The 27,934-nt window shown below is 42.1% G+C and overlaps 1 protein-coding gene across 1 annotated transcript; it reads right to left on the minus strand.

Moving 5' to 3' along the window:
* Nucleotides 1-1,207: 1,207 nt before the first annotated feature.
* Nucleotides 1,208-14,251, minus strand: fhdc1 (FH2 domain containing 1; the record flags this gene model as incomplete). The annotated part of the gene is made up of 11 exons (XM_079159284.1): nucleotides 1,208-3,376; nucleotides 4,410-4,574; nucleotides 4,726-4,843; nucleotides 5,566-5,636; nucleotides 6,199-6,306; nucleotides 6,812-6,882; nucleotides 8,279-8,379; nucleotides 9,718-9,803; nucleotides 9,955-10,057; nucleotides 11,952-12,013; nucleotides 13,778-14,251. 11 exons carry the CDS (start codon nucleotides 14,249-14,251, stop codon nucleotides 1,208-1,210), a joined length of 3,528 nt encoding a protein of 1,175 aa, XP_079015410.1.
* Nucleotides 14,252-27,934: the final 13,683 nt, after the last annotated feature.

Here is a 27,934-nt window from a genome sequence, read left to right on the forward strand (position 1 = left end):
ATTTTTCCAGCTACCTGCATAGGAAATGTAGTCGGAACTTGGAACACAGATGTTATTTATCGTGTTTTTAACAGATAGATTCTATTTTGCTCCACGTGATTATAAGAGAGTCTGTAAATACCTTTTTAAACAGCTGTAAATGTTGTTGATTTTTTTCAGAATAACAGATGTTCTGTGACTCATATGTAATGCAGACACACAAGAGACAAAAACTGGGGCTACTTTGAAGTATGACCAGTTATTGTTGACCTAGAGAAAATATGAGATGACGACAAAATAATCACGTGACCGATGATCATTTCACTGTTGTTTCAGACGCGTTCGCTCCTTTTCCCTCAAAGCATTAGCGTTGATCGTGTATTAGGCTACAGTATACAGGAAACGTTTCCTACGTGCACGTCTACCCCATGAGATTACGGAGGAGTTCTAACACATTTACAAACTACTGACACTTACATACAAAAGGTACAACAAGTACCACAGTCGGTATACACTGGCTTATAATCTGTGACTTTATATATTGTAGTAATATTAATATACCAGGGATTTGTAAAAAGTGACATTGCAGTTTAAACCAGTTTATCAGATCTACATCTTCATCACGCGGAGACAAATTAACTAACTCTTAACTTTTCTGCTGGTACAAGGCCACTGAGATCTTTATGAGGTATCAAGCAAAGGAACCAAAAAGTGAACAGAAGCGACGCAACGCAACGAAAATACATCGTAACAGCAGCAAGATAAGGTACAACAAATCCTGTAACCCTGAATGAAACGGACACTGAAACTCAGTCTCAAATTGTCGGCGCTAATTAGCAGCATGGTATAGTCAGTGGTGTTCAACGACAACATCATCACTAGCGTATACAGTTACTAGACAGCTAAGCAGGCAAAGAGGCTCCTGGGTAAAAGCAACAATTTGCCATTTGTCAGTTTAGTTAATGCCCCCTCCTTTGATTAAAAAAAGGGAAGTTGTGAAAACAACAGCAACAAATTCAGGAACATGTGGAGCAGTTCATTGCATCTTGCTCTTTGCAATTGATACAGAATCTACTGGAGGAACCTTTAAGTGTGGGAATAGCTTAGAACGTGTTTTCAGATTCCTGTCTTCTGCACGATGTGAGAAGATACGTCTGCATCGTAGAAGAGCAAAAAAAAAAGTCTCTTTCTTCTGGTCTTTCTGCAGTCTGTTTCCACCACGTTGGCTTCATTTCCAGCTTGGTTTAGCGCCCCTGCTGAACGTCACCAGGTCTCTAGAATGGACGGACTTTTCAGAAATGCTACTAGTCTTACGAATATCTTCCCTTGTTGGAGGTGGTGGGGGAGTCCCGCTGCGGTAGGCGCTGCGACTGGTTGCTTTCACGCTCTGCACCCGTCGCAGGCTTGTCCCTTGTGGCCGCTCCTCGCCGGTTGGAACCGTGGGCGCCAACTTGTTCTGCTTCACCGGGCTATGTCGACCCGGAAGCGAGGGGCTGCGAGACGGGGTGGAGGGGACGGACGGGGCCGACAGCTCCCTCTTGGTCCTGGAGGTCGAAGCCACGGTGGTGCGGGCGAAGCCGGGGACGTCGGAGGCGTTCTTTGAGCTGAGCGTGGGACAGCTGCTGTTCTCGGAGGAAGCGGCCCCCTGAGCCTGAGCTTGGGCCAGAGCTCTCATGGTGGAGCGGCACATCTTCTCCTCGGGCGCAGGCTTGGGGATGTTCCTCAGGGGTTTGGCGCTCGGCTTGTGGATGGACGCCTTTCTCGGAATCGAATCTCGAGCCCATCTCGAAACGCCGCCTGTGATGCTGCTTTCCCTCAGATCTTTCGACTCATCCGGAGGCAGACTGGAGGGTCGAGGAGGTCTTGTGGTCCTCTCGCTCCTTCCTCTCGCTGGGGTGCTCTGGTCACGGAGAGGCCGGCGCGACCCTCCACTGTCATGCACCAAAGGTCTCTCTGCTGCCTTGCTGCCACCCGTCCTTGTGAGCCTGCTGATGGGCACAACTTTCCTCATGCCCTGGGTCTCGCTGCTGGTCAGCGTTCGCACAACGTGACCTCCGCTGCTCTTCGGCGCTTTGTTGGCTTTGCTCTTTGTATGCGCTGGTTTTCTGCTGCTTCTCTCCGCATCTTTCTCCGCACCTTGTTTCCCCTCGGCCGTGTCACAGCTCTCTGTGTCCCACTCTTCTGTGGTAGCAGACGGGGTCATGGATGCTGCGTCCACAGATTTGGGCGCCGAAAGCTCGTTGGTTGAGACCGACTGGTCGTTGGGCGACATGGACTCCAAATTAGAGGATAGAGAGCTCGGATCTTGCTGGCTCTCCGGATCGGTCCTCCTGCGGCCAGTCGTTCTGAAATGAAGTCCTTCTTTCGTTAGAGACGAGCTTTCAACCTCAGAGTAATCAGAGGTGACAGAGCAGTCCATTTCTGTGCAGTCTAGTATATAAACCGATGGTTTCTTATTGGATACAGGCGGATCTAGTGGGAGGGGTGTATCGCAGGTTGTTGATGAAAATGTGCTGTTGTCCTCTTCTTCTCTCTCAGGAGAGACGCCAGCCTGTGTGGGATGATCTATTCTCCCTCCCCAGGCCACCTTGGGATCGGCTCCTCTCGCTAAAACGTTATCATGTAGGAGGATGTCCAGATTTATAGGAAGGAACAGTCTGTCCTTTTCCAAATCAGTCACCACGACATCCCCCTGGTTGACAAAGTGCATAGGATTACTATTGTTGTTTGGACTAGGTAGGTCGAAAGTTTGAGGACCTCGAACTAAAGTGTGCGTCTCTACACTAACGTTCATGTGGCCGCTAATCGTTGGGTTGGGGAGATGGGAGGACTTCTGAAAAACACAAAAGGGACGAGGCAGAGCGCTGCCCTCTGACACAGATGAGTAATTATTGCTGTATGGTTCATTATCATTTAGCCCAGAGGAGGAAAACCTGGCCAGCGGGCTGATTGGCTCAGTTTCTGCACGTGGAGACGTCGCCTGTCTGTCGCAGCCCAGCTCGCGGTTGTCGTCCTGGGCTAAGATCCAGGGGGTCGTCCTCCGCTGCACGGCGCGGCCCGACCGAGGTAGGCTGTTAAACTTGGAGTAGTCAGTGGGATTCCCAGAGCCTCCGAATAGCTCCAGGTATCCTTGGAGTTCTCGGTCCGCTATGGAGGTCATGGTGTGACGGTGGCGGCGGGCGCTGGCGGAGCGTCCCAGCGGACTGTGTGGACTCTGAGACCTCTGCTGGAAGAAGTCCAGCAGGCCTTCCTTGGTGAGCATCTCCACGTCGTTCTCGCTGCTGCTCCGGCCAAATCCACCGCTCTGATCTGCCCCCGACCAAGCAAACCGCTTTTCCTCCAACTCCTGCAGACGACGCTGTCTGGCCGCTTCCTTTAACTCACGGTCCGTGTTGTCCTGAGAAAAAGAGGAGCGTGGAGAAATGTTTACAGAAGAAGACAGGGACACAAATAAATCCTAATATCAAATTGGATTGTAAGAAATAAACATTTCAAGCACCTGTAACTCACTCTTACTAGATAGTTCCCAGATATCTCAACATGGTGCTTACTTTTGTGGTTTTAGCCATGATTTATCACAGCACAGTGCTTTGGTTGACAGAATAGGACAGAACCGCCCAAAGCTTGGTTCTCATGATTATCCAACAAGCAAAATGTCACGTATTTATGTGATAAAACCCTCAAATACATTTTAAAGAAATGAGTGGGCGGAGAAAATGGCATGTTACTTTCTATTCATCATATATTAATCATAATTACAGTTTTCGCAGTGGAAAAGCCAAAACATTTTGTTTATAGCCCGGCTTCCTGTCGTCTACGTCTTACTTCCTGTTGACGTGGAACAGTTTGGTTACAACGCATACTTTGGAAAAATCCAACGTGTCCGTGATCTGATGGCCAGCAAATCCAACGGCCACAAGGAAGCACTGGACTAGTAAGTCTGATTAGACAGGTTGTAAATAACTAACACTTAAGCCAGTATTTAAACCACGTCACTTGGAATTAAAACCTAAAGTGAGTCCACACGAAACGTCAGTAAGAATCCGTAATTGCACAATAAAATCTATTGAATGAGAAAGTAGATCTATGTTCTACCTGGCTGTGAGACAATTCCCCCCCCAGCGGACAATAAAGTTAAAGCTGAAGTTGAAAGGTGAGGCTGACTGTAATGGATGGTTACATCAAACAGTTTGGGTGTTAATCTTACTGTTACATGTTTGTTTTTTTTCATTTTGCAATTGCACTTGACTACGGTGGTTTATTTAAAACTTGTGCATTTGTCTTGTTGGGTTTCCTGCCCAGTCTGACCTCTTTTTACAACGTTGTGTTCCCTGATCCCTGATACGATGTGATTATTACCCGCTAGAATGAGGCACGACCCTACAAAAAGCTGTAAACCAATCCAGAATTATCATGTCACTAAAACTGACCTTCACAGCCTTCTTGAACTTGATGCAGAAGTCCTGAAAGATGCGGAAGCACTCGTCCAGCTTAAAGGTGTCCTTGTCCTCACAAAAGAAGTCGATGAGCGCGTTCCCCTCTTTACGCAGATCCAGCCTGCGTCTCTTCAGGTCCTGCAGCATCCGCGCTGAACTCTGAGACATCAGGCACATGCATTTCTTTATCATTACACTTTTATGGGTGTCATTATCTAAAGCACTTGAGTCAGCATGTACAGTAGCCTGGATCCAACTTCCTGTACGTGTGTCTGTGTGTTTAAAGTATTTCATGCTGCTGCTGCTTCACCTGCAGAAAGGGCTCCAGCTGCTGCAGAAGCTCCTGGTCTTCTTGAACTTTCTCCTCCAGGGATTTAATCCGAACATATAAGGAGGAAAACTCCACCTCGATGTTTTCCACTGAGATCCTACATGAAAACATTACAGCAGGGAAATTCAAATCAGGAAAATGTGCTTAGAGACAATTTTGGTGATTATCAATCACATTGTCCTTATAATACTGCTGAGCATGGCAATATTTGACAACTTTTTCCTGAACCCACGATCAGAATGTCATCCGTTGAAGGTGAAGATATGACCACAGTGAGAAAAACGTTCACATATCCCGAGGGAGGGAGGGAGAGAGGGAGAGAGGGAGGGAGGGAGGGGTAATCTGGTGCAGGAGCTGTACTGTCTCCACACAGAGACGACCTTGTGAAGCTGACGTAGCCCGACAGCCACCAGCATCACACTGCCTTCTGAACACGACTCTCAAAGAACTACATGTCCGCGTGTTTAAAGAGGCTGGATGTTGTTGTCAATTCAGCAATAAATACACATGTTAAAGCTGCGGTTTTGATCAAACGGTTGTATGACTTTTGGCCACACAGAAATAAAACATAAAAGAACTTTAGATACTTCAAAATTCAGAGTTACTGGTGTTATTAAATAGTATATGAAGCTGCTTTAAATGTGATCGGTGCAGGACGAGTCGTGCTGCAAGCTAACCACAGTTTTTTAACGATACCACAAACCAAATTAAGTTTGTTGAAATTAAACAACCTTTGGGGGAAAATATGTCACTGACAAATTACGCCATGTAATGTCTCTTTTGTTACAGCTACGTTTTCCGACTTAGTCTGCAGTTTACCTGGAGGCGCTCTGGACATCCTGCAGTTTCTCTGGAAACTTGAGCAGCTTCTCGTCTTTTTTCTTTGCCTCCTGCGTGGAGAGAGAGAGTGAGACAGATCACACAGTTTACATCCAAACTGATTTGTTGCCGAGCATGATGACTCGGCATCATTTGCATTGTGAAGGCAGGACCGCTCTTTGTTTGGTTATGCAAGTGCCTGGCCAGCCTCTCTTGGCTCTTTTCTGTTTCCTGTCACCATCTGCTGTCCACCTGACCTCCTGCAGTCTGTTTACTCATCTACCACTGCTGAGAAAGATTTATATAAAATAACTTATTTGTGTCTGACAGCTGACTATTGGACGAAAAATGTGTCTCGCCTTACTTTGATTTCACACAATAGAAGGTATGATATTCTATCTAGTAAAGTATATAGAGTAGAGGTTTGACTTAATGCATCCCACTAAGTGAACCTGCAACAATCAAAAGCGCTGTAAAGCTTTCAATATTAACTTGTATGTTGACATTGTGTCGGAGAAGTGTTTAAATGGTAATTTTCTGACGCCCCACTTTGCCGTATCGTGTTCGGTTACAGACGACAGCTCTTAAAGGTATTGTGTGCGTCATTATTGTATAACTGAAGCCTTCACTAACCATGGCGACAAAGTGCAGCAGGTTCATGCCCGGCTTGTTGGCCTTGGTGTCGGCCAATGAGAGGAGGGATGACAGCTTGAAGCCCACAGCGTTGCCTGCGTAACCGCCCTGAGAAGCGCAGAAGGACCAATCAAAGATCTCACAGAGACAAGACGTTGACGGATAAGGCTGGTGATGTTCTGTACTTCGTCTCTGTGACAAAGATCCAATTTATTTAAAGGAATAAGTTGATATTTTGAGAAATATTCTTATTTGCTTTCGTCTCACGAGTTAAATAAGAACATGGGGGGGGGGGGGGGGGGGGGCGACACAAGCCTGGCTCAATTTTAGTATTCCATGTTAATTAGTGAGCTTTAAAGTAAATGTCTTACCTTCGGACAGAATGTGGTCTTTATGCTAAACTCAGCTAAACATTCCTACCAATTGCATTCGATTTACTCCTATTTGAGAAACAATTAACAAAAACTACAGCGCCCAGCTGACTAAGGAAATTACTTAACCTTTATATTAAAAAAAAAAAAGTAAATTATTTGTAAAATATTTCCAGTCTAATCCTTTAAATCAAGCCGATAGGAGAATGATGTTATGATGTTAATGTATTAGGTGGACTCACAGCGTTCATGATGTTTCCAGCTTGCAGCACCAGATGCAGGATGGCATGAAGCTCCTCGCAGCTCATCAGCTCTATATGATGAGATCAATATAAACTCACTTAAAGAGAATCCAGAGCAGATCTCAGCAGCCCATTGCACACTACTTCACTTTAGCAGCTCCACACAGAACGACTGTTAGCAGGAAGAATGACTCCTACTAATAGAAAGACGACATAAATGTATTTTCGACCAGCTGCCCTTTTAGGGACTAACAGAAAGGGTAAATAGTCCATACCGTTGAACGTTTTAATTAAATGGTGTCACAAAAGTTCAACTTAATTTGTCCCATGCAGTGTTTAACTGATGGCTCTGCATTGCAGGGAAAAGGTCACAGTACTGTAGAAGAGGCTTTAAGAAAAATCCAATAAACCACAGAGCGGCAGGACAGTGTGACTCAGCTAAAATTACACTGGCTCACAGGATGGTTGCAACAAAAAGGCACTGTTAAGTATTTCTAACAGTTTCAGTTTATAAACACTGAGAAAATGTTTGAGGGTACAGATAAAGGTATGTGTGCTCAATGTGTGTGTGTGTGTGAGAGTGTGTGTGTGTGTGTGTGTGTCATTTTACTGTAAATTACAAATTGAACAACACATGGCATTTTAAGCATGTTGTAGCTCAAGGGATGCGATGTTAGTCGGTCAGACTGAAATACAACTATCAGATGGATTGTGGTGAAGTTTAGTTCAGACGTTCACATCCCTCTCTAACCCTTAACTTTATATTCAGTGCTACCACCGGGTCAATAGGTCCAATACTTTGGTTTACCAAATACCTGCAGAATGAATGGCATTCATATCAGCCTTAGCTGTTAGCATACTAACATAAACTCAAATTGGTGAACACAGTAAATATATCTGCATATAGAGACACGTCATACTGTGTACGTCCCCCGGGAGGGGAAACCAATCGGCGCCACAATATGCAACAGAGGGCTGCTCGCATGGCTGTAGACTCCTAGTCTTGTTCGGTCATGTTTAATGTACAGCATAACATTAGCAACGAGATTGATAAAGACTGAGGTAATACACAGGCGTCCACTGAAATTAAACATCAATATGGGTCATTTTTGCAAACTTTTATGGTAGATTTTTATAATTTAGATAATGTATAAGAGAAGATAAGAGAATCCTTTATTAGTCCCACAAAAACAAAAGTATAATAAGTTAGTATACAAACCATTTAGATATAATAAATAAAGTGTCGTAGACAGAGTGACTGAATGTATTATTTATAAGGATTAAAAAAAATCAACAGTACAAAGATGACACAGCCTCGTCTTTCCATTCTGTCCCCACATCACCGTATCTCAGGTGACCCATTCCTACTTCTTGTTCAGCAGCTCAAATATCTGGGTCACCTGTCTGAACACATGTGACTGTGTGTGTGAGTGTGTGTGTGAAGGCAGCGGAGCCGTGTGTTAATACCTTTAGTGGCGACGCGGACGACATCGATCTCGCGGCTCATCACAGCACAGGAAGGGACGAACTCTTCGCGGAGGACAATGGCCGCGATCCGAACCTCGAACCTGTCGGGGACGAAGCCGTTAAATCTGTGATCTGAGGAACTGGCTCTGTGTCTGCAGAGAAGCCTAAACATCATTTCCAGGATGATGGATGGGGAAACAGGAGGGAACATTATCTACTAGGGGACCTTCACATACTTGTAGAGGGTGAACAATTACAGGTTGTGAGTGGATTCAAATATCTTGAGGTTTTTATTGACTCCAACTGCTCCTCTAAGTCACATGTTAATAAAAAAGGGTCCAGTTATTGCCAATTTAGAAATCGCATGTCTACAAAGGCTGCTAAGATGTTTCTACATTGTATGATTTTCAATAAGCTGGTCACAGGCCAACTATATACTCTAATACAGTATAATTCCCATTCACATCAGACAACTGAACACCTAAGATCTTTCAGTAACCAATTAAAACAAGATAAGACAAGATAAGATAGGCTTTATTGTCCCGAAGGAAATTTGTCTTGGAAACATACAAGTAACATGTACACTGAGGTTGCCAAACCAGGCTGAGATGCCAAACCGCAGGACGCTCTCAACTATGGCGTGGTAGAAGAGAAGCAACACCTTCTGGTTGACACCAAAGACCCTCAGCCTATGAAGTAAGTGTAGCCGCTGTTGGACCCCAGTGCAGACATACACCTCTGTGTCCTTTTCCAACCTTCAAACTTCATGCCCTGTTTTTGTTTTTGCTCTGATATATTTTAAGAAGCCTTTTGTAACTACAGATGAATTAATGGCCTTTTCTACCATGTGTATTAATCAATTTGCATTGTCCCTTCTCTCAAATTAACTAAACAAAGTAAGTAATAAAAGTAAACTAAGGTCAGTGGAATTTTATTTTAGGCTAAGTGGCAGTGAGCTGATGGATGCACCTCCCGATACTCATGACTCATTTAAAAAGTAGTTACTTCATTTAATGCTATTGTATTACTTCTCAATTAGTCACCCCGTAGTGACTACAACTGTACTTTAATATGTTATTACCCAGTGTTGTTGCAAAAAGAAAAGAAATGGAAGAATGAAATGGAAAAAAAACCCATTAAATGTGAAAAACGAGCAGAAGTAACTTGGAGAGACTTAAATCTTTGCAGGTAATTTTAACGTTTTGGGAAGAGCTTACAAATGCCAATCTTTGCTAATTTAACAGTTTAAATGCACTGTCCAAGCTAAACAAATACAACACTTTTGAATGAACACATGTGAATGAGGGAAATGTTTGTTGGAAAGTTCCCACAAAATGCAAATCCTTACTCCCAAAATTGACGGTGGAACCCCTTTTCTCTTTGGTCGACTCTCTCTTTGACTGAATGACACTATGTACACAACATTTAAATCAACTCACCGAGGCACCTGGATCAAGAGGAACATAAAGGAATCAACCAGTGTCAGCTTGTCTGGGTCTCCTTTAAACGCCTGAAGTTTCTTGATCTGTCAATAGAGAAAGAGGAAGCTCAGCAGGCTCTATTGTCCTCTATCTACATTCACAGTCTGTTATCCCCAGGTTTGGTCTTTTGATTAAAAAAACCTTCACACTATTCAGAAGTTGCTAAAAGCCACACAGACGTTCATAAACACAAACCTCCTCTACGTCAGGCAGGAGCTTCAGCAGGTCTCTGAGCAGCTCCGCTCCGTAAATCTTTCCCTCTCCTCGTCGTATGTCTTCAACAATGGAGCGGTTGGACCTGAAACACATTGACGTTTATTTCAATTAAACTCACTGATGAACAGCACAGGTGCTCTGTGTTTACAAAGGGACTAAACAAATCCCCCAAAATTCTGATGATGACAATGTTCAACTGCATATGTGAGCATTTCTTTGCTCCTTCTTACTACACGATATTCACAGTTCAACACGTATTTTCAATCACGTTTCATTACCTGTAGTGACATTGATCTGTGACACACCCAAGTCTCTAGTGCTGCAACACAATTACATCACTGCTATAAACAAAACAATATCCAGTAAGCTGACACTTCACAAAATGACGTAACCTGGTGCGGTAGCTCGGTGATAACCTTTGAGGCTCATCATATTCAACCCTTGTTGTATCAGATACATGTTAATCCGACTCTTCAGGCCACAGTTGGACTCAACAATCATTGTAGTTGTAACAGTAGAACAGTCATTTTGGACACTATAGATTTTCAAAACTGGCACAGCATGAAAACTCTTTTGTTACTACATAAGAGTTGCATGCCGCGTGTTATTTTTGAGCCTGAATACAGGGATTGTTGCATTATTGATTCTCATGAACTGATAAGAGAGAAAAAGATATTAATATTCAAGTAAGCGGTGATTGCACACTAATGAAAACAGTCATGGATATTGATACAACACACTGCTGAATGGCTGAAAGAAAAATGTATTAAATGCTATATGACGAGTTCTGCACTTTAAAATGATATTGGGAAAACCGACTCAAAGCAGTAATAGGATAGGATATATATATATATATATATATAGGACAGAGGATAAATGCATATTAGAGATCCAGAAAAATAAACAGTGATGAGGTCCTGACTCAGTGCAGTATGGCTGACATTCAAATGTCATTAAAATACAGTGGGGAGCCATGCAAATACACCGCCATGCAAAAAGAAAGATACCGAACGCACTTTGTGTTCTCTGCTCCACACGACAGACAGAAAACACAACGATCAAACACATCTCGAGAGTTCCAGAACTAAAACACCTTTCTGAAAACATTTGATGTGAAATTTAGGCAATGTAGCAACAAAACCTTTTAATTCATATTTGATCAGCACTGCCGAGTTTGACAGTTTGATCGGAGTTCACGATCAGTGATTGACAGCTGCGCTAGAGACTCCTCGGCTCTGATTGGTTGGTTTTCTTCGGTGGCGTTCAAATCTCACGAGCACTGAAAGGAGGCAGAGGAACCTGAGTTTTTTTTACAGATTATCAGTCTCATCCTAAGCGAGGGTGTCCTATGCTGTACAGATTGTAAAGCCTGATTTGTGGTATTGGGCTGTATAAATAACATCGACTTGACTTACGGGGCAAACAGAACAGTGGCATTTCCCATCAAATTGATAAAGCGCACTCACATTTCAGTGTTCAGACCTTCACCGGGTAAAATTCATTCATGAATAAAATGCCGATGAGTGATCGTCAGGGTGTGCTGGATGTTTTGGCTCTTTCACAGTCAAGAGTTTTGTCATGCGACACATCTGCCCATACGACTTCTGGAGCATTATTTCCAGTCATCGATGCATCAACTCCCCATAAAAGCAAAAGTAATCATATTGGCTCTTTAGATCCGCACAAACCAGCAACTGTATGGTCATCAACTGACATGCGGGAAATAACACAAAGCTGTGCGAAGCAGTCTTTGGAAAGCACTCTCCACCACCATCATTAAAACACCAGTGAGGGAATAACAAGTCTTATTAGACTCCAGAGAGAATCCATAACAAGGAGCATCAAAGCTGCTTCAGGCTTACTAAGACGTTTCAGGCTGTTTATTTAATTTGTATTTGCCTGAAATCTGTAAATGCTCCACTGAGCTTTATGGAAGCAGGTCTTCCATCAGGTAGTGAAGCAGGTGGAAGACTTACTTCTTGAACTGCTTCAGGAAAATTCCCACATTCATCCCCCTCTTGGAGTCAAGGATGCTGATCTGAAAACAAATGAGAGAAGTGATTCATGAATGTGGTCAAACACCCAATGAAACATATGAACCCACACCCCTCCCCTCTTTTAACCACTTCTGATTGTTGTTGCTTGTGTTACCTGCACTACACCCCCCCCCCCCCCCCCCCCCCCACCATCACCACCACCCATAGTCACACTATGGGACACTGAAATTCCACCGGGCCACACTTGGTTCACGCCTCCTCCATCAACAATGGCAACAGGTGACAGTACAGTATGTACATTCTTAAAAAAGGCTCCCTCACAAGACATAATTAGGGCTTTTAAATAGCAATTAGAGACTTTTGTGGTTTGAATGAAATATGATGAAGTACAGGTGAGGAGGAGGAAGACAAGTAAAGAAGAAGAATGAACTTCAACATACCTAAAGATATGTAATATAGAGCTTAAATGATTAGTTGACAGTAAATCTGTTGTATGTTGTATGTACATAAACGTTAATATAAACAATTCATTTTTTAAGACATTTATCAAACAAAAATGCCAAATATTCTCTGGTTCAGTCTTTTCCGGTGTGAAGATTTGCTGCTTTTCTCTGTGTGAGAGAATTACAAATGGAATGTCTTCGGGTTTTGGACTGTTGACAAAACAAGTTATCTGAGGACTTTTTGACAGCATTTGTCACATTTCATAGACGGAACAATCAATAAATAATTGATTACTTGTGAGTGAAACTGTTTGCAGCCCTAATATAATGAATATAGATCTACTTCCCTTGTGACCGTGACATCAATGTACGGTTTGGTAAACAATATTTCATGTATAATACACAAAAAGTAGCAACTGGAGATACAGTATGCTTCTTTGTGCATTATCTCAAACTCACAAAGGAGTGTTTTGTAACAACTTTTCCCTGCAAACTGCTTACTTTGAGGTTCGACCAGCTGCAGCCAGCTCACTGTGAGGACACAGAGGCCAGTTATTCTGTGACACGAAATGTTACTTTACAGGAGTCCAATATGACGCAAGCATGCTTTTGTTGTGTTTATGAACACAAATCATTTACACTCAAAGCAAAGCTGTAACTGAGCACTGTTGCCTAACTTGTCCCTGCAGGGATATCTTAATACAGGGGGAGCAGGGTAGAGCTTTGTACTGTAGCATTGTATGGTTATGAATCTGGGACTTTCTGATCCCGTCAGTTCAGGACCAGAGGTCACCAGCATGTTATGCACATGTTTGCAAAAACAATGGCAGTGGTTGTAAGAGTTTGTAGGCATTAGGACTCCATATTTCTACGAATCAAGCTGAGAGCTGAGATTTGTAATGACAGCATCATGGACTGAAACAGAATAACAATAATCTAATATTGTTCATTACAAATTTTAGAGCGTTTCAGTTGGAAGACCTTCATCAGGAAAGATTCAGACCTGACTGTGACTGATTTCTGGTTTCTTCCCAGTTTACAAGTGACAAAGTTCAATGGTGTGCAAAACCTTTTAAGATTTTCAAATTAGACGAAAATAATACAAGTGTTGAATAAAACACTTTCCTCGAGTCAAGCAAGTAAAAAAAAACTTGTGAAAACATTGACACATCACAAATAAGGGCACTTATGTAATCTTATTGGTCTGAAGTAAATCCAGGGAATTATTTACCAGACATGGGCCACTTTAATTCTAAGAGGATTGATGTATAATCACTGTGTCAGCACTCTTAACTCCACCGTCACCTGTCGTCTTTGGTTCATGAACATTGTTTCCAGCGTTGCTGGTGTCAGCACACTCACCTCATCCTTGCTGCTCTCCTTGAAGGAGCGAGACCTGGAGACACGGGTTGAGGTTCCAGAGGCCGGCGTCCCCCCACGTGCGCCCGTCGCCGGGTCCTCCTGCTGCCCGAACAGCTCCTCCACAGAGCGAACATCGATCTGATACTGCTGCTGCCGCACCGCCATCGTCCAGATGTTGGGCTTCCCGCGTACCTTCTCCTCCGGTATCGGCTTCCAGAAGAAGCTGCGGACGCGGCGCTTCTTCCGTGCGTTGTGGTTGGTGAAGGTGGGGGGTGGGGGCGGAAGGGGAGGAGGTGGGGGAGCTTCGTGCTTAGAGGTGTGAGGGGCATCGCCGGCGGAAGGTAGGGAGGTGCGAGTGTGTCCAGACATAGAGGAGGGGTCAGAGGTGGTGATGGAGGAAGTGGTGCAGCTGCTTCCCTCGCTGCTGCAGCTCTCTGGCTCATCGGTTGTGGATGGACAACTCATAACAAGCATCACAGGGAGAAGCAGTCAGCATATGAGCTGTGGTTCCTCTTTTTTAAAAATAATTTCCAAAAGATTTCCTTTTAACTGCGTCAATTTGCTCTGAAGAACATCAAAATGCTGCAGTGTACGTCCCCTCACTGCCGGAAGAAGGTAGACGTCCCTTCATCTGGTCACAATGAAGGGAGCACGTCCTTTGATTCTGTCCATCTCCATCACTCAGCTGGTCATCCATCGTGCTGAGCAGAGCCTTTGAAGGTTACCTCCCGGAGGGAGAGGGCGGGCGGCAGCGGCGATGGCCATGGAGCTACGAAAGCTAAAAAAAAAAAGAAACAGCAGAGGACAGGATTATACAGAGGTAGTCATGCGTGTTGTCATGGACAATCTGAAATTAGGGAGGAAATTAAGGGGTGAGACAGATCAAAAGAGAAGGGGTACCCAGCCAAAGGGGCTCACAAATGGCAAATCCTATTTTTTCCTATTTTTGAAGGGCTTTGAAGTCAGGCTCTGGTGTGTGTAATGGTCAAGAGACATTACACCCACAGCTTAGCTTCTGTTACACAGTTTGGTATCATTTTCATTCTTAAGGAGTCTGGTGGAACAATGTTATACGCGCTTTGCGTGACTCTTTTGATGCTGAAATAAAGAATACCAAAAAGCAGAGGTTCTCTACTGTGTTCAATCATCACGACAGAATGCGTACAGTCTCAGTGAGGAAGAACCAAGAAAATGATAGAAACCACAATCAAAAACAAACGGCCAGCAACCAAAACAGGCGGCCCGAAGGCCTTGGTGCTGGAACATTCTCATAGTTATTATCTTTGTGCACAGGCAATGGAGAATTCTTCTTTTACACAACAGAGACACAGTGAAGTTCAACAAAGTTATATATATATATACTAAGTAAGTAGAAATATATACTACGTAAAGAAATACCATTACAGGAGTTCTCATGTAGCGGGCCACTAAGAGAGATAACAAAGTTATTGCAGGTTAAAACAAAAAGTCTCATTTAAAAATGTTATGCAGCACAAAGGATCTGTACTGCTCTTGCTTCAGACAGACACATCAGTGAATTTGTCAAATAAATAAATAAAATGTAAATAAATTCTCAATAAAATGTCTGTATGTCTGTTCAATTATTCCTGGTTCAGTGTTAATATAATTAATTTCATTCATTTATTTCTCGCAGAGGCAGTCTAAGTGTAACCAAGTGAAACCCAACAATTACTAAAAACCCAACCAGACAGATTTACTGATTTAAATCAGAGGAATAGATACTGTTGGCCATTCAACATTCAGGACTGACTGTAGTTTAATGGAAAACAACCAGCGGCCTCTTATGTATTCAAGTCATCTGCTGCCATAAGAGCCTGTCACGCAGTAACACCATTAATAAACAACACAGGGCACCAGAAAAAGAAAGTTGAAATTTAGTCGAACTTTGTCAGATTGCTCTGCAAGGTTACCCTTGAAAAGAAAGTGATAGCAAATCCCTCCGAAGCAACTGAAAAGGACATTTATGTCTTGGTACCAGGCCAACAAACGATAGCACAGCTTAATCTGTAAACTGCACACTATTAGAGGATTAAACCTCTAAAATGTGAGTCATTCTACAAACTTTTTCTAGAACAGTCTTTCAAAAACACCAGAGGATAATTTATTTAACTGGTTATTGATAATGTGGTAAATGACAATGGGAGAAGACAACCAGTCTTAACCTCACAGAACAAAAGGAAAGGAAGTACTTCCCCTCCCCTCTCCCTCCCTCCCTCCCTCTCTCTCTCTTTGTCAACGGTTGCCCTGTAGCTCTCGGTTGGAGGGAAACTGATTCTGTTTCAGGACAAGACATCACTCACTTACAGTGATCTGATACTCTTCTTGGCCTAAACAAAGAGATGAGTGGTGCTTCTGACAAAAAAAAACAGGAGATAAATCAAAAAGCATGGTGGTGGATGAGGGCGACAATTGCTGTCAGCGGGTTAACAGAAATAATTTGGTAATTTTCTATCTTTGGGATGCGTGTCGATAAAAATAAATAAATAATTGGTACAAAACACTGCATGCGTGACCACTTTGTGGTTTCTAGAATCAAGTCTCATCTTATAAAACTTGGTAATATCTTAGTAGGAACCTCCGATTAGTTAGCAGCCTTTTCCACCTGATACCCAGGGATGATGAATAATTAAGAAAGCAGACGTCACACATGGCCTCACGTTGCTAACATCAGACTGCACACTCAGCTGTCCTCATAGCTGGACCACACCACATCATGTCTAATTCATAAGACTGTGTGAGAACATCTGACCTCACGCTGAGTCATCTTCTTCTGTGGTGTTATAAAAACGTGGCTACATCTAACAGATGCTATGGAGAACTAAGGAACAAAGAGTTAAACTGTCCCGTCTCTTTTGTTACCTTTTCTCTCATTATTCTGGTCCTCTCAGCTGCTTTAAAAAGGAATAGTTTGACATTTTAAGGAATAAATGCATTTGCTTTTTTGAAGAGAGTTAGATGAAGAGATCGCTAACACTCTCACACACACACGCTAAATAGAAAGCTACAGCTAGGGGGCGGTTAGCTTGGATTAGCTTAATTTAGCATGCTAGAAACAGGGTGAAACAGTAAAAGAAAAAACCCATCTACTTCACTAACATGTTTTATCTTGTTTAATTAATCAGTACAATAAATCAAAGTCTTGAGACTCACTGTGCCTGGCCAAGAAATAGTCCAGCACATAACCATAAACGTGCCATAGACGTGCACACATGCTAACTCATCTCCGGGTTTTAGGACTCATTCAATGCAGCGCTTTTGTGCTCAGGCTCCAGGTACATTAATCCTGCCTCTCTAAAGAAATCAGCTCTGTGACAGTGATGGATGTGTGGTATTTGACATTCATTTAATTATATTTCAACCAACCAACAAGGCTGTACCTGACATCCTTTGCCTAAAATGCTTTACAGAGGAAACACACCTGTCTAGTAACCGTATACAGAGAAGCCCTGAGGGAGAGAAAAGCAGTCAGTGAGTCCGGATTCCCCACATCCACCTGCTGCCGTGAATGAACACAGTTTGTGGGGCTGAAGAACCACCTGTCGTCGACCCCGAGGCATTCCCTATCAGTCTTTATTAGTGACAAGAGATATCCCACTGTCATTAGTCTTCGACAGGTAACACAGCCCAGATCAGCAGGTCAAAGCTAACATGAATGTATAAATGGACAGCAGTGGTCTCAAGGAATCAAAGACAAATCCGAGGTAGAGGTTCTGACGGGAACACTTACTGAGACCAAACCCAGGACCCAAGACGAGCCAGGAGACTTATTGTGTCTGGTTAGAGGACCTTTCTATTGTTGTTTGTCTCGTGTTTGTGTGTCAGTTAGGACTACGACTAACCACTATTTTCATTGTTGACTAATCTACTGATCTTTTTCTTGAGTAATCAACTAATTGTTTGGTCTAAGAAGTCTCAACACATTGTGATTGTGATGTTTTTAAATTGACTGTCTAAAACCCAAGGATATCTAGTTTACAGTCATAATAGAGGAGGAAATAATCACATTTTAGAGTTTGAAACAAATACATTTTTACTGATAAAATTATTTAAAATGGTTCGCAGATGAATTATCTGACTATCAGCTCATGAATAGGTTGAGGAGTATGACAATTATGCAATAGCTTTTGGAGTCACCAGATCTTAATCCACCCATGTGAGATTTTGACAAAAGCACCTAGTGAGCAAATATCTTTCAGAAGAATGGCATTCATCCCTCCAGTCGAAGTCTACAGACTTAGAGAATCTATGCCAAATCCACTTCATGTGGTCTCGTACTTTCATTTGTCACCCATCTTTAGTTTCATAATAAACAAAAAGCACAGAGACCTCCGACTGCCAGCCGGATTATTTTCCTTTTCTTGTTCTATAAAAAACTAGTGATTTTAACCGGAGGTAACTGTCAACAAGCTTCCAGGGAGCCACCCAAAACAAATACAATCCGCTCTCACTCACAACTTTGTAATGCTGAAGGTCAAGGCGCCACCGGCTGCTCTAATAATCCCCTGCTGCTAACTTCCAGTTCAGTTTGCTGAGGGTCAGTGAACACCCTGCAGAGCCGAGGTCTGTCACTGACCCCGGGGGGGCAAAGAGGTGCGTTCAGTAGGAATTTGCCCAGTCGTGCTCCATCATCATTACCATGGGAACGCTCGTTAGCAGAGAGACGTTTTGTGTGGGGCTCAGTGGGATGTCGCTGTCAGACCTGTTTGTTTTTAATCTACTTGTCCAAACGGTGGTGTGTGTGTGTGTGTGTGTGTGTGGGGTGGGGGGCAGACGGGACTTTAGTGGCACTGAGATGTGTTTGTTTTAACTCATCATCACCGAGACGTTATTTGTCTTGTTGCTTAAAAAATGTAAAAATGCAATTATCACGATTGTTGTTAATTCCTTTTCTTTTTGATTGAGGGTCTAATGAAGCTTTTAGCACAAGTTCAAGCAGGAAGCAATCCTTCTGATTCTGCCATCAAACTGTGGATGTGTTTGTTTTGTGCTTTCCAGTCAGTCAATGATAATTTGTGTCTCTCCTGTCAGATTAACAGATTCAATCATTGAAATGACTGAAGTACGGAACCTAAAAAGGTACAATACATATAAACAGACAAACACTGTGTTGTGCAGCAGCTCAGTATGTTTTCTGGGACTTCCTGGATGAAAAGGACGTCATGTCTACTTCTCATCAAAGTAGGGCTGCAACTACAGATTATTATTCATTGTCGATTATTTTCTTGATTAATCAAAGTAGTTGTTTGGTGTATTCGACGTCATGAAATAGTGAAAAAAGTTGATCAGTGCCCAAGATGACATTCTCAATTGTCTTGTTTTGTCCAAAATTCAAAGATATTCAGTTTAAAAAGAAAATATTCACATTTAAGACGCTGCAGTAAGACACTTTTGACTTTTTTTGATTTAATAGTTGACAACTGCTCTTCTTCCCAGCGCCGGCTTATCTCTCTGATTTCCATGTCTTGTTTACAATAGAGAGGACACACAATAGAGAGCGTGGAGCATATTCTCAGCAACAAAACACACACACACACACACACACACACACACAGCCACTACTGCTCAGATACCAAAGACAAAAGGACCGTGCCGCCAAAAATGCTCTTTTCACACACAGAGGATATGAAATGGCACCTTTTAGGTGCGTGTAGCAAACAGAGCCAAGCGTTTACAGTACAGCGGTTCTAGGCAACAGCAGAGCGACTGCAGTTCACCATTCGGAAGGTGATGAACTGCAGCACTAATGTATTCAAGCCATATAAATCTGGTCTGTTACATAAATCACATTTGGCTCCCGGCCTCTTCCTCAGACACGATGTACCTCGGTCAAATAAAGTGGACATTGCTTCCGTGTAAAAAAAATTGGACAAAATGTGCTTAAGTAACCCACTAAATATCAAATATCTGGTGAACTGCAGGTCACTTATTACCTCGTGCCACTGGTTGTGTAATGCACCACACTATACCAGAACAGAACGCAGCAGAAAAAGTAGTCTAATCGGGAAACGCTGTGGACAAGGAGCCTATTATTCAGGAAATCCTGGATTTATCAAATATTTTGAGAGATTGAGCGCTTGGTACCGCTATGACTGTATTCTCTGAGTTAACTCTGGCAAAACCTGACAGAGTAAATTATTCATGTCCACGTGAATAAAGTAACCCCTCTTCTAACTTAAACACTGCTGTCCTGAGCAGAGACACACTCAATGGTGCTGACCCAGGAGCAAGTCACCTGTGTACATTTATGGCTTAGTGTAATATTTATGACGCAGGAAGCAGCCTGTTGTTGAAGGGTAAAAGAAACTCAACTTCTGGGTCTTATCGCTAGAAAATAGACACGTTTTCGGCTGATGTCAGCGTTTGTGCAGGGTTCAAGACCTTAAATTGAAGACTAAGTGCATGGATTCATTGATATTTATGTCACATACTATGTGTCAGTGCTTCTCACTACTATAATTCCTAATCATTTATTCATGATTAAACCCGACCTGGGCCCGTTTTAGCACCAGAAAATGGAAGGATAAATAGATGGATGGATAAACCGGTTAAAAAAATAACAAATTAATCTCAGGTCAACGTATAAATTTCGCATATATATCAGAGGTCTGACCGACAGATTATTACTAAAGTCACTTACAAAAACATCTTATAAACAACATTACTGATCCAAACAGACTAGAAAGAATATCTGAGACCTTTGATAGTGAAAATGTTTTTAATTATTATATGTTATATCCCCTCTGAAGGTTGAGTAAATTGAAATCAATGCTGTATAAGACTTTACAAAGTCTTATAAACACTGTGTGTAGGTGGATATTTAACACATAAAGGACTAAATTAGCTCCATATCACCTTTTGAGGGATGAGTTAAAACACTTAAGCTTTTAGCCTATTTTAGACTATTTGAGCAAATACATCAATGAGCATGTCAGTCCTCGGTCTAACTGTCAGATCAGATAATCCTCATCATGGGAGTCTCCTTCATTTCCTCTACTCACTGCAACCAGTCTGCTTCGCTTTCAACTTTTGTTCAACCGTTGTTAGAGTTCAAGTCACTGCTCCTGCCAGGCTCTTTGTTTCCTAAACCATCCCTAATTTAATCCGTGGTAAAAAAGCCGGAAGTCATTATTTAGCACCAAAGAGGGAACTCTGGCTGAAGCTACAGCATGTGACGTGGAACTTCAGAAATGACGTTGCAGAATGAGTCAGGCTACATCCAAAAACAATGATACAGTGGGCTGGACGTGGGGGATTAACGTGGCTCGAGCAAAACTGAACAGTTTCTTCACTCTCAAATCTGCAACACTGGTGTTAAGGGGATTATTACATGCTGTTATGTGTCTAGAGTGAGGAGGCCAAGGTACAGTACTTAGCACTTTCATGCCATGTGAAACTAAACCTGCCATATTGAAGAACATGGATCTCTGCATCACAGGTTTGTCTGCTGAATGTCAGCAGAGGATGATCTCTGTCTGACTCGTCACCAGTAAGGTAATCATTCTAAGTGAATGATGTTAAGAGGCAAGAGACAGAAAAAAAATGCTCCTGAAAAAGTGAGACATCTCCTGCAAATAGCATCTTTTTAAAGTCTGCAGTGCGCTGCCCTCTTAAATTAGTTAAAAAACAATTACGCTCCTGCTCGATCTTCAGCGCAATTAAATGTTCCTTAAAACTGTCCCTGATGTTCTTCTGCCCGGTCTCAAAATTGGCACACGATTCACAAGCGTTGCTATAAATAGGCCGCAATCTCCCTTCCATCTCTCTCTGCATCAAAGTCCCATTCAGTGTGAGAGGAAGGCTTGTCAGCAGGAGGTGACAGCGCTGTCTTGTCAATTCAGAAAGTTTGGTAAACAGCAAGATTATCTCCAAATCTCAATTATCTAGTTGTTGTTTTTTACTGTAATCTAGCGAATGATGCTGGAGGATTAAAATAAACTACTCCGTGGGTATTTTTTTTTAATTAAAAGGACAATTGGACAACACTGACGAGTCTTAGCCATGAGTTCTTATGGAAGCAATGTGGGTTTCTGGGTTATGTAGTGCAGTCTGGAAAGTAGGAAACACTTAGTAGGCTATTTGGGGCTCTTAAAGTTCTGATTAATGATTAAGTCAAATAATTATGGCATTGTGTTCTGAGTCCTGTTGAATGAGTCATGAAATGCAACCGTATCATCTAGTGACTGAGCTTCTCTTCATGGGAATGACGGCGCTCTCACTTTAAAAATACTATAAATAGTGTGTGATAAAACTGGCATGATAATATGCATTTAACAGTCATTTCTTTGGTGCTACAGTAGTGTTTAATGGGTTCATCATTTTAGTTTTTTTAAAAGGATCATTTGTAAAGTCTGTCTCAAAGCGATAGTCAGGTAAAGAGAATCTCTAAAGTGCTTTAATGTAAGTGATAAAGGACAAAGTCCACAGTTCTTCTCTGCAAAAAAGGGTTCGAAAGTTTATCTGACGTCAATTTGAGGCTTCGGCCACAAGAGTTAGATATCCGCCAAAGTTACCGTCTTTATTGTGTTTATTTAAATGTATAATTTTAGCCTGGCTTAGACTTATGGTGCCAAGTCATTTACTGCCTTAGTATTCAAGTCTTAATCACTGGTTTCCATATTATTTTGTGACTTTTATCTATTTTTAGTCTTACAAAATTCTAGCGTTGTCTGTTATTTATTTATTTTATTGTATTTTGTCTGTGCTGTTTTAATTTTGCCCTGTAAAGCACTTTGTGCTGCATGATTGTATGAAAGGTGCTAGAAAAATAAAGATGAGTTGAGTTGTTTACTTTATCTTATATTAATAATATGAGATGTATTGGAATTAAAAGCTGGAGATCGGCTGAAACACAGAGACTGCCAACGCTGTCACAAATCATATATCTTACATCAGCTCTGCATAGCACCATGTAATAAATGCCGTTCTTGCATGATGAAGAACAATCTAATGGAGATGCATATTGACAAAAACTCTTGACTGCACACACACACACCTGCAGAGCCAGAGAAGGAAGGATTTTGTAAAGACTGTGTGCAGATGCAGTCGCCCCCAACACGACATATCCCCCAAGCTTAGCATAAATCTGGTAATAACAGCCTGTGTCTGAAACGAGGTTCTCAGATTTTGAAGATTAAAGCTGCCAGTTTGCAGAACACGCGATGCTGCTCCGGCAATGGCTGTTTAAACAGGCTTAGGACGGGTTGAGCTAAGACTAATATTAAGGACTAGCTCACCTGTAACACCGGTTACAGTCAGCTAACCTGTAACTGAGGAGGGAATTCATCTAATCATAGAAACAACAGTTAGATTTGCTGCTTATCTCATTTTTTTCAGCGTCGTGAACTGAATATCTTTCATATCACTTTATATATGGTTATCAGAATTAAAACCAACACAGAGGAATTAATCCATATGACCCACTTCTAATAGGAACAAAACTGTCTGATAGATACACTTTCCAGAAGTAAATCAAGCTTCAGATCATAAAACAAACACACATCGCCTAATAACAAAAATACAAAGGCATCACTCACCCAGAGAAAAAGAAAACCAGGTGAAAGAAAACCCACTCGGGCGAGGAAATGACAGGAAGGAGGGATGAGATGGGACAGGGTACACCATCTGCGACGCTACGGCTCAAAAACAGAGCTTTGACTCTTCTCCCGTTTGTTCTTTTGTTAACAGGTGATCAGTGTCTGGCCTGCAGCACACCACTGCGTCTGCATCACCTCGGCCTCTGCTCTGCAATTGTTGCTCCAGCAATCTGAGCCCGGTGCCAAGATCAGCTTCAGGCAAATCTCGCCATGCCTCTTGGCTTTCACAGTCTCGTTGCAGCATTAAAACCAACGTCTGCCACGGAGGATTACGGATTAATCGCACAGTTTGGAACAGAATAAAACACGATTTACTTCAAACGCGCTCAAACCAACAGATGCTGAGTTAAGGTTAGGACGAAACATAGGTGACAAATAAGGCAGGTGTTCAGGTCACCATGGAGACAACAGCAGGGAAATGCAAACATGTTTACATGGCGGCGGGGAAAAGTGTTTGCCCAAGGGCCCAGAGACACAGCAGGCTTCATTAGAATACAGTTTAATACCTGCGAAATATTACTATCAGGCACTCAGGTCTCATTACAGACTCGCAAAACACAGGAGCCACTAAGCAATGTTCTTAAATCCCCAAAACAATATTCTTCTTTCAAATTTTTTGGGCTGAAAAGATGCCGACACTTTTCTTAAGGTTTGTTTTGGGCTTTATTGTCTTTATTAGAACGTTTATAGCTGAGAGATCGGGGTGTGACATAAGAGACAGACACGCAACCAAGATCACTTTGATTCTTTTCCTCTTTTCTGTCTTCTTTTGTTGCATTTCTTTTTTTTATCCTCTTTGACTGTTTTTCATGGACGACCAAAATTGCATTTTTAAGACAAGGACAGATTCTTTCAGGAAATAAAGACCACTCGAGTTGACGACAACTATTTAGCACTTCTCCTGCTCCCACAGAAATAAATCAAGCCCCCCCCCCCCCCAGAATCGTCCTCCCCGGGGATGACGTCAGAGAATTGAGTTTTCAGTGTTACTCTCGGCTTCCACAGCAACCGGGGGGGTGGGGGTGACACCGCCCTCTCCCTTGACCTGACCTGGGGAGAAACCCTTTTTTTTGCACAGGGGTATTGTTCCCAACACTTGAATGGACTGCCCTCTAATTCATCTCAGCATGTATAGTAGTGTACAAAAGCCAAGGAAGCCGGGGTCTGAGGTGCAGAACAAAACCAACGGGGGCAGAGTTATAAAGCCATACATGCTGAACTAAAAGGGCTGTACGTTCCGTTAGTGAAGCCACAACAACCGCCACCAACACTGAAACACTGCTTCTTACGCCAGTAATCGCTTTAATGTGGGATAAGAATGCCCATCGAACATACAGAGCTGTGTTTAACCTTTTGTGGCAGCAAACAAAATCCATCTCAAGCACCATAAAGTGTCAAAAACTGGAAATAAGCAGCAAATGTCTCGATAGATCAGAACACAGTTTTGTTAAATTATTTCTTGGTCAGATAGTTCCTGTAAGTACATTTTAAAACTGTTTCATTTAGGCAAAGTTCTCGTGTGACTGGCAGGGAAAAGACATTCAAAAAGGGAGAACTTTGGCTAGTTTTGGATTAATTAAAACAAAGATTTTGTAGGAAAGTATCGGGAAAAATATCACATTGTTGTCAAATACCAGAACATATAATGCAAATATTGGAACATTGCAAACTATAGCCAGCCCAAATACAACATGTATGGATCATGCCAAACATAAAAGCTTCAGTCATCTGCAAAAAGAGACTCAACTATAGAAACTGTTACTCCAACATGGAAAACTATTATATTGCGTGTATTCTTGTAATGACGTGTTGTCTTTTTTGTGTAACACAATTAAACGTGAAAACTCCCAAAAGGAGATTTCATACTTATTCTAGGCACCATACCTTCTTCTCTGTGTGTATCCTTATTTTAAGTTGCAATGTGGTTGCTTGAATGACATTTACACCTTTTAGGTTGAAACAACATGCCAATGTTTCCTCATGTGTTTACACTGCCAATGTACAGTAGTGCAACAGCTTCAGGCCTCAAACTAAATCTTCATTATGATGTAATTTTGGACCTCGACTGCATTGCAGGACACCTTCTGTTGTCCCCTTTAAAGCTAACAGAGACAGTGGGAGGAAGGTCAAATGCTCTGCTTGGCTAAAGATTGAACGTGCAGACACCACTCTACAATGACTTTTCTTTGCACAGTTGCAGCAGGTCGTTACATCTCACATCCACACACACACACACGCACGCACACGCACACACACACACACACAGCGTGATGCGGCGGTGCCGTCCTGCTTGACTTACCGGAGGGATGAGAGGGGCTCGCCGGGACACGTAACACGCTCCGACACCGTTGGAGTTAGTGGTCGATACTTTTCAGAGGAGAAAATCTGCGCTGCGTTTCAGGTTATCAGCCGGTCAGGTGAGCTGGTGCTGCCGTCCTGCAGCACAAACAGTGCAGAACCACTCAGCAGCAGCAGCAGAGAGCAGCAGACGGCGGTGTTGTGAGCTTCCTCGTACGTGATAGGGCCAGGTGGAACAGGCGCGTTCACGTGTCCCCTGCGCGCGACCAGCTGGTGACCACTGGTGCAATCTTAAGGCTTCAACCAGTGACATCAGGTGAGTTCATGTGTTAAGGTGCATTTAATAAGGCTTGAGAAGTAGTTTTACTCAAGTACTGCCATCAAGTACAAATTTGAGGTACTTGTGCTTCCATTTATACAGCTTTACATTTCTACTCCATTACATCTCAGAGGGGAATATTGTACTTTTTACTCCACTGCATTTATCTGGCAGTAGTTCAGATTAGCTCCATCTTGACCAAATGCAACAGTAAAATGCTGCGTTTACGGTATTGCATCTGTAATATTAATCCAATAATATATATAAAGTATATACCACTCTGAATGAGGCCGATGTGCATAACACATGCTTTTCACTGTTGAATGAACAACTTAAACTTGTAACAGAGTAGAATGACTCTGTGCTATTGCTCTTCACTTCAGTAAAGGGTCTGAATACTTTTTCCAGTACTGGTTTTGAGATATTAGCACTTTACTTACATTTTTAGCAAACATTTACTTTTATTACACCACATTTCCGAGGGAAATATCGTACTTTTACCACATTTATCTGAAGGTTGAGCCTCGTTTCAAGAAAAACAGCCTTGTTCCAGCTTGATGACATCATGCATTTTAGACATCATTGCGAGAGGTTTGGACAATTTTGCATTTCTTTCTGTCTCTTTTTATTTTGTCTATCATTATGTTCATCCTGCTGTCCTTTCCTCCGTCACGATTTTGACATCCCAAAAATCTATCCAAACTTGCGAGATAAAACAGCAAAAATATTGGATACTTGAGAACATTTTACTGCTTAAACCTGTTTACTTTTAACTATCTAATTAACAATTAGAATTTCTAAAAACCGCTACTTCAGTTTTTAAGGAATTTTTTTTGCTTTACACTAGTGACAGAATTATGTCGATCGCTGCTTAAATATCATGATTTAACAACTGATGATTTGTTTTCCGCAGGAAAAAAGGTTCATAACAAGTCCACCCATTGATAAGCTGGAGAAGAGGGGGTTCACATATTTGCCCAGTCTTCTACATCTTGTAAGTAAATAGACAGTTATATTAAAGTTCTTAAGTCTTCTTTTGGGATTTGATTTTGCATTTGGCAGAACCTGCTGATTCTGTAATTGATAAATTATCATTTAGCATCATTCTGATCCAAATAAAGCTCAAAATCAGACAGATTAAGTTCTGCTGGTATAAAATAAGATTTACGCTAAATCAGAGAATTAAACGCTGTTAAAAATAATGAATTAGACAAAAATAAAAAACTAGATTTAAAAGTAGTATTTGCACAACTAGGTCTACAAAAAAATGTTTAAATCAAAGATGAGACCAGATGTATTTTCCTCGTTATATTACTCTTCCTCAGTGGGACAAAAACGTACCTACATCCTTCCAATTTCTGCACAAATCACTAAGCTACAAAATAAGTGGAAATAGTTATGCTACTGAATTAAATGCATTCACTAATAAAGCATTTCTATTTTTAAATTGCAGTTTGACTTGAAATCTTAAGACTGCAGTGCTCCATTCATTTCCACTGAGAACCATTAACCTGCTGCTGCAAGTCTGGTCAAAAGAAATCCATTTGCTTTGCCAGATGTGATCATCTGATCGACAGTGTGAACACATCACCTCGTCTGTGACCAACATCCTCGAGGCTTTTCTGAGGATTAACTAGATCCTGTCAAGTGTATACCCGAGGGTGTGGTGGGGTTGTGATTATGAAAACCTAAAGGGAAACCTAAAAGCACCTGGACTTAAGTAAATACAAGTCAGTTTGAATCCACGTCAACAGATTACAAACCACTGCTGACTTTCTGGATAGGAACAAAAAAACAGGATGAATGCAGAAAAGGTTTACTTGTAAAATGTCATGGGGCGTATCATAAGTGTTTCTTGCCCCCTCAGCGATAACGTCTGCATCTTTTTCTGCTGTAGCCTTCTCGCTTCACATTTCTTTGTTGGCC

This window comes from Pholis gunnellus (assembly GCF_910591455.1).
Source record: "Pholis gunnellus genome assembly, chromosome: 5".
Classification (NCBI taxonomy): domain Eukaryota; kingdom Metazoa; phylum Chordata; class Actinopteri; order Perciformes; family Pholidae; genus Pholis; species Pholis gunnellus.